Source organism: Lepus europaeus, chromosome 13 (assembly GCF_033115175.1).
Source record: "Lepus europaeus isolate LE1 chromosome 13, mLepTim1.pri, whole genome shotgun sequence".
Taxonomy (NCBI): domain Eukaryota; kingdom Metazoa; phylum Chordata; class Mammalia; order Lagomorpha; family Leporidae; genus Lepus; species Lepus europaeus.
The window spans coordinates 35,085,032-35,092,807 of NC_084839.1; the positions used below are offsets into that span (position 1 = coordinate 35,085,032).

A 7,776-nucleotide genomic window follows, 5' to 3' on the forward strand; every position below is an offset into this window, starting at 1 on the left:
CCAGCTGCTGTTTCTGATCTGGCTCCCTGCTAAAGCACCTGGGGAAGCGGCAGACAATAGCCCAAGTACATGGACCCTTGCTATCCATGTGCCAGACCCAGATGGGAGTTCCAGACTCCTGATTTCAGAAAGGCACAGAAACTGTTGCTATCATTTGGGGATCCTTCTCTCCCTAACCCTGTTTTCTTTTTTGACAGGCAGAGTGGACAGAGAGAGAAAGGTCTTCCTTTTTCCCATTGGTTCATCCACACAATGGTCACCGCGGCCGGTGTACTGCGATGATCTAAAGCCAGGAGCCAGGTGCTTTTCCTGCTCTCCCGGGCCACAGCAGAGAGCTGGACTGGAAGAGGAGCAACCGGGACAGAATCCGGTGGAGGATTAGCCTATTGAGCCGCAGCGCCGGCCAACACTGCTTTTCAATTAGATAAATCTTTAAAACTAAAAAGCTATGTACTGCTAAACAAATTAGAGTTGCATGTGAATGTAAAGGATGTTGGCCCAGACAGCCAGTATTCGCTTTCCTCACAAGGCTAACAAACTTGTTTCTTAATAATTTGACTCCACCCCTCCCCTCCATACCTTTTATCCCTTCGTAATAATTTCTAGGATTTGGCTAAGAGCTCACACTTCCAAACACTGAGTTATCAGGATTGTTTATTCAATCTCTGTAGGTTTATTGTTGGGTAAACTTATCTTTATGTAATACAGGAACAAGTAAAGCTAACCAAATGCCAATTATACACAGCTTTATACCAACCATATTATTTCAGCCAATTGTCAAATTTTCAAAAACAAAGAATCCAAGTAACTTCCAACATACTAATGGGTCACTCGGACCACCAGTGAGTTTGAGGAAGATCACTACGCTCACATGGCAATACCATCAAATGGTTTTGCTGCAAAGCCATACCTATGTTACCTGTGTTACTTTCACACCAGTAGAGACCAAAAATCTCTCCAAACTATTACCACCCTGCTGTACTTAGGACATTTAAAGTCTAAATATAAAGAACCTACTGGCTTTAACATTCTACACCTACCAGATACTACCCTAAAAACTATAGGAAGTGTTATGTGAAATTTACAAAATTCCTCGAGTCCCATTAACATTTCTGATTGACATCTTTAATAACTTCACCAGCCTGGCAAAATAGGTTGTTGTTGGTTGGGAACTGCAAAACCTCACTTGGAAATTAACAGGCCTTTGCTCACAATAGGCAATCTGTTTAAAGAAACATGGGAGGGTTTCTGTGCTGGCAAATTTTGCAAAGCTGGTTTACATGAAGATGTTTAGCCCCAAATTCAGACAATTCTTCAAACATGCATTTTTGGTATAAAATTAATGTTTAAAACAAAAAAGTAGACATTATACCCCACCTGCATCTAAAAACCTTTTACTATATTGAACAACCTCTAGAAGAAATGTTTTGTCTCTATTTCTTATACATTACTTTGAGCTCTGCTCAGTTCCTGTTACACTCATTTATAAGCAAATCAATGGCCCCTCTAGCTCATCAGATCTTTAGGGTGGACAGATTATTTAGGGAATTGTCAAAATGCATTCATGCCACTACAGAGGGCTCAATATCATCCTACCCAAAGCTTTAAGGATAAAATAGAATTTTCAAAGTCCCTTTAAGACCCTCCCCAAAATGTTATATGTAAAAAAAAAAAAGTTCAAGGACTCAACCAACACCACTGAACTTCGAATGCAGATCTGTACGAATATGATTAACCACTATCAGTCTAGACTTCCAATGTTTAAACCAAATTGAACACAGATCAAAAATCTAGTTAGAAACATTTTATTTAAATGTGCCAAATAAAAACCCACATTTTCAGACCATAGGATGTTAATACATTCAACAAAAATGTATATTATCTTACTGCTGTGAATTTACAGAGTAATAATCCAGATCCATTTTGATTAGATGGTTGAAATAGCCTTCCTAGGTTACACTTTACAGACATCACAAATCCCTTATAATAATGTAAACAAAATAGCTTTTCCCTAAAGGGTGAACTCGAACTTCAGTCCATTCTTTCAGGACTTGCACTTCTGCGAGGACTTCCTGATGGGGAACGACTAAAAAGAGAAACATTAGGTTTGGAACCAGTTAGTGGCTATTAAAACATCCTTTTCTCATGTGCATGTCAAGAAAACAATTACAGCAATTAAAGTAGACCAATGGCACGAAGTTTGCAAACACCTCAAAATTACATACTTAGAAATTTATTTTTTGTCCCTTAGTGTTATTTAACACAACCCTTGCCAAAACTGCAAGGTTAAGTTAAATAGGACAATTATTTGTACAGATTTTTTTTGGTCATTAAACAGCTCTAAGCAGATAATGATTTAGTTACAAAATTTATTTTCTCATGTGAGCATTCCTTTTAAACTGTAATGTGGGAGGGAGTGGAATTTTTTAACCTTAAATTTTTATTAAGGATTCACAAAACTAAACACATTTTTATCACTAATATTTTGATTAAAAACTTCCCCAAAAACCTAAGCTAATATTGAAATAAAAAAGCAACCATCCCAGAAATATAGTAACTAATCTATATAGCACCAATTTTCCAAAGAGCTCAAAGACTTCTAAAAAGCAGTAAGCAAACAAATTCTGCAGAGGCCATACTTGACAGGTAAGATTTGGCAACAAAACGTTATTTAGCTTACCTTCTTTTTGGAGATGGAGATCTGGACTTTGATCGGCTGTTAAAACATGAGAAATTCTATTAAGAAACGTACTAACCAATCCCTTTCTTACTAGTCACAATATCATGAAACAAATCCCCAAATTGTCCTAAGCTGAAAATGTCAGGCTGCGTTAAACCAAGCGCCTTTTTTTAAATTTTCAAAGCCAATCTTCCAACATTTATTTCATAAAATGCACAAACCACTGTGTTTTATCACTACTCTTTCACATTCTGCCTTAAGCACATGTATCTCAGGATTTGTCTCCATGCACCTATCCGCTCTAACAAGGGCCTCTTAATGTAATCCCCGATATAACAAACTGCTTCATATTCCCTAGTCCAGGAATCCAGCCAAAACAGGCCACATATAAATCACGTTTAAGTTTGATTTAATAGGGTACCATGTTTCCACTTAAAATCTAGGCTTAGCATTAATCAAAAATTTCAACCATTCAAAACACTTTGAACTCTTTGGAGATTGGTGCCATATACTAGAAGAGCAATTACATCCGATTTTTACCCTACCTGCTTCTTGGTCGTGAAAGAGACCTGGATCTGGATCTGGATCTGGATCGAGATCTTAATAAAAAGGGCAAAAATACAATTTATCAACTAGTCCATACAAATTTCCTTAAACACTTTCTGAGTACCTTATCAGGTTAGGCTAGGAGAAGAGCAAAAACAGTAATTCACAACTCTTGCCTTGTATCAGTCTAAAGCAGGACAAATGACCATTTTCAAATAAGTGGATTAAGGAACCACAATTTCAATTACTTCTCTTATACTCAACTGGTCACTGTTCCTGTACAAGATGAGCAACATTCTCAAACCATATGGAATATCCATGGATGGTTTCTATTTGAAAATAACATGATTTCATTTTAAAGGAATCAAATTAACCATACTTAGCACACCCCTGAACTGAGACTTCTTTGGGTGATACAGATCCATGAGAAGAAAGCCACCACTGGGGCCACTGCTGTGGTGTGGTAGGTTAAGCCTCCGCCTAGGGCGCCAGTTCATCTCTTCTGATCCAGCTCTCTGCCTATGGCCTGGGAAAGCAGTGGAAAATGGCCAAAGTGCTTAGACCCCTTGCATTCAACTGGGAGATCCAGAAGAAGCTCCTGGCTTCGGATCAGCTCAGCTCTGGCCATTGCAACCATGTGAGGTGCGAAACAGCAGATAGAAGATGTCTGTTAACTCTGCCTCTCAAATAAAATCTTAAAAAAATAAATAAATAAAGCCACCACTGAATAAGGCACTATCCTGGATCATAAGCAAATTTTCATGGTCCAAAGGCCACTAATTTGTCAGACCAGATCAGGACCTGATGTGTATCTCTTAAAGATCTTGGAATCCTATAATCAAATACTTACCTAGAGAGACTGGACCATGACTTTCTCAAAGGAACCCCAGGATTAAAAATCCCTGCATTTATAAGGCTTTGTACTATTAAGCCCCAGTGGCATTCTGCTTCATCATCTGTAGTATTAACTTGTTTTCTGTAATTTTATCCATTCTGTCACCTTTTAAGTCTTCTACAAAGGCAATAAAGTTGGGGGTCCATTGTGTTTTTCACTTCTTAAAATCATGTTGAAACACAGTGTGTAGTTAAAGAAAACTCCATGTTCACCCACATGTATACTGCTGCCCCCAAGACAGCCTTCCCAGGGTTTCAAATTAACCCCATCATTCCAAATAATCAGCATTTCAACTTGCTTGGAAATCTCTCTTCCTGGTTGTAATGGCCCTTCCTATCAAAAATCCAAATGCCTAGCATCTTCTGGAGTTAGGTTTCACTATCTATACAACAAGTATAATCGGATACCAGAAAAATTTACACCAATCTGCCTATCCAGAGCAGTCACTGGAACGATTCCTTGCTTTGGACCCTTCTTTACCACCAGCCTCAACAAACCTTAAAACCTTTATTTGTGCTTTTCTAAGTCACCCATAATTACAACTTTGACATCTCAAACATTCTCTGAAGCCATCCACTTGAATCATGCCCTTAAGACATGATAATCCAACTACAAAAAGGAGAAAAAAGTGTTACATACTGGAAATACCTCGATCCTTTTATAGAACCAGACCTAGATCTCCTGAGTGAAGCTGATCTCGATCTACGGAGAGACACAGATCTTGATCGCCGAGGAGATGCCGATCTTGACCTAAAAATTTCATCACAAGTGTAAGTCCATCTCCAAATCAAGTTACCTATCATGTTAAAATTTGACTTCAACAAGACCTCTCACCTCCGTCCCCTGCTCCTGCTGCGTGAGCGAGAATATCGCCTTCCTCTGGACCGAGAATGTGATCTAGACCGTGACCTATTTTTCAAGTTGGAAAGTAACAAAATGTTAGATGATAACTCGTTTTTAGAGTTTTATTGCCTCTGCTGAAATCAAATCTCCAAACTATTTAAATTTAGTGTCTCATTTGGAAATAAAAGTCTGGGCCTATTAGTTGTCGAGTTTTTTTTTTTTTTTACTACCTAAAAAGAGATTTGTTAAAAAGCTGAATTACAACTTAGAATTACATAATATAAAACACTATAATGTGTATTTAAAATAAACCTTGCAAGTTTGCAGGTCGACCCTCTTTGGCCCATGGTCTAGTAGTAGGTCTAGATGATCTAGACGATCTAGAAGTATCTATAGCCGATCGCTGCATCTAGATGTTTTCTTCAATCTAACGACGATCAAACTGACAGCCAAATGAGCCAGGTGAGGCTTGATTGACGCAAGAAGATTTTTCTAGTTGGGAATGTGGTCAATCTGGTGTTCCTCTTTCTAAACCGGAGGGGGCCCCAATTGTAAGCCAAATTTACTGTTACGGCGATCACCGTCTCAAATTTTCTGCCCTTTAAAGAATAAGGTGAAGCTAGGTGTAGATGACTCGAGGGGATCTGGCCTCTTATGCTGATCACCTCAAGGTCTAGGAGGATCTTAATTGTCGGATTTGCAAGGCGCCTCAGCATGATATCATAAGGCTCGTGACATTCTGAATCAAGGCGACTGACTCAAACGAAGAAACCTGAAAGGTTTTGACCAGGTTGATTATTAATATATTAACATTTTTAATTAAACAAAAATTGTAAAATACACCTGTACAATTAACATTCAAATTTATAGAAAAAAACACTAATATCTGCCTTGCCAATAAAAAATTCATTGACTAGAATACCAACCATTTCTTTATTAAATTAAATACCTGCTTCTTCTTCGCCGGCTATAGCGATGACAATCATAAGCATAATGTCCCTTTTCGCCACATTCATAGCATCTATCATTGGGATCAAAGGGACGTCGGGCAGGTGGCCTATCAAAACGAGATCTCCGTGGCATGCCTGTTGATAGCTCAACCCTTACTCGGGAACCACAAATCACTCTATGAAAGAAAAGTTAACAAAATCCTAAAGTTAAAAATACACGTGTAACTTTTAAACTGCCTCTAATAAGACCTCCCAACTCCACCTTTGTTACCCTTCTTAATCTTCACATCTTAAACAGTATCATGATTATCAGGTATTTACCCAAATCACAAAATCCAAGCTCAAGCACACAAATCACCATCCAGAACACGTGAATGTTTTAAAAGGTCGTTTTAAATTTTTAGCATCTTACTTACTTCCCATCCAATCCTCGTACTGCATCCTCAGCATCTCTAGGATCTTCAAACTCCACGAAGGCAAATCCCGGAGGATTCCTCGCAATCCATACAGTTCTCAAGGGACCATAATAACTGAAAGCCCTTTCTAACTCGCCTTTGCCAGCACCAGTTCCCAGGTTACCAACATACACCTTGGTTTCTGTTTAAAAAAATGCAAATAGAAGAATGCACGTTATGCAAAATCTGGCCCAACTCTGAAACCTTTTGCCTTAAGACGGGCCTTCCCAAGGACCGTGAAAAACAGGACCGATGCTCTCTACCGACGTTTCAGCATCCTTAGTCCTTAATTCCTGACAAGCTACAGCATTATCATAAAGTTCTGAACACTCCGACCAGAGAGAAAAAAAGCTCCACAACACAGGCGAAGATGCGTGGTAGGATACTCGGCGGCGTGGGGCGGGCCCCGGCCGGCCCCGCCCCCGACTCCCGGCAGCCCCGGGCGCGCTGGGAGCGCGCGGGCCGGCGGCGGTGGCGGGCGGGCCCGGCCCAGAGCACTCGTCCTCCGCGGCAACCGCCCCGGGCGCAGGCTGGCCCCACGCTCCAGCTCCCCGGCCCCAGACGCCCAACCCGCGCTCGCCAAGAGCTAGGAAGGAGAAAAGACACCGGCCGCCAGTCGCAAACATTACGTCCCCCGCGTCCCCATCCCGCAAGGCAACCGACTGCGTGACGAGGGCGCGCGGCTCGCGGCTGCCGGCTCCCTTCCGTCTCCGATTCCAGCGCCCTCGGCCGACCGCGACCGCATCTGTCCGCTCCAGTGGCGGGAAAGCGCTGAGGAAATGCGCCACCACGGTCGTCAATGTGCGCAAAATGGCAGCCGCCGCCGAGGGCGGGGGAGGGGGAGGGGCCGGGCGGGCCGCTCCGAGAAGGGCACCGGGAAAACCGTCATCCTGGACCGGGCTTCGGCTCGGCGCGGGCGACCCAAGCGCCCTGCACGACGAGACCCGAGCCGGACACACGCGCCGTCCGCCTCCTCCCTCGGCACCCCGCCCCCGCTGCCTCCAGCTTCGTATGGCGTGCGCCGAAGCCGCCATTACGCACGCGGAATAACCGTCTCCCAACCGCCGCGCTAACCCCTCGGCCTCGCACTACTCACTACACCCGCGGCCACGTCCCGCACCAGGCCCCGGGCTTCTTACCTCCTCCATACCGCCCGTAACGCGACATGATGATCCGCCCGCGTGCTCTGCTCTCTCAGCTCGCAGCGCACAAGGGCTCGAGGGACACGGAAGCGCTGCACGCCCTCACTCGCCAACGGTCCCAGCGGCACTACGAGGAAGAGCCCGGGTCCGCGCTTATATACGCGGCGGCTGGGGCGTAGTGCGCATGCGTCATCGCAACGTTCTGCGCGGCACAAAGGAGCTGGGCGGAAACAGCGAGCAGCGGCGCGGAGGGAACTGAGGCGGC

The 7,776-nt window shown here is 43.2% G+C and overlaps 1 protein-coding gene across 6 annotated transcripts; it reads right to left on the reverse strand.

Moving 5' to 3' along the window:
* Positions 1-1,789: 1,789 nt before the first annotated feature.
* Positions 1,790-7,652, reverse strand: SRSF7 (serine and arginine rich splicing factor 7). 6 transcript variants are annotated; one of them, XM_062209297.1, is made up of 8 exons: positions 7,509-7,652; positions 6,331-6,511; positions 5,914-6,090; positions 4,956-5,030; positions 4,794-4,871; positions 3,226-3,279; positions 2,681-2,716; positions 1,790-2,086 (listed from the first exon to the last, which is right to left on the reverse strand). In XM_062209297.1, the coding sequence occupies exons 1-8, from the start codon at positions 7,534-7,536 to the stop codon at positions 2,032-2,034; spliced, it is 684 nt and encodes a 227-aa protein (XP_062065281.1). In that variant the 5' UTR covers positions 7,537-7,652; the 3' UTR covers positions 1,790-2,031. The 6 variants fall into 6 exon arrangements, with proteins under 6 accessions (XP_062065281.1, XP_062065280.1, XP_062065279.1 ...); XM_062209296.1 differs by having other exon boundaries at positions 4,770-4,871; XM_062209295.1 differs by having other exon boundaries at positions 4,761-4,871.
* Between the last annotated feature and the right edge of the window lie 124 nt (positions 7,653-7,776).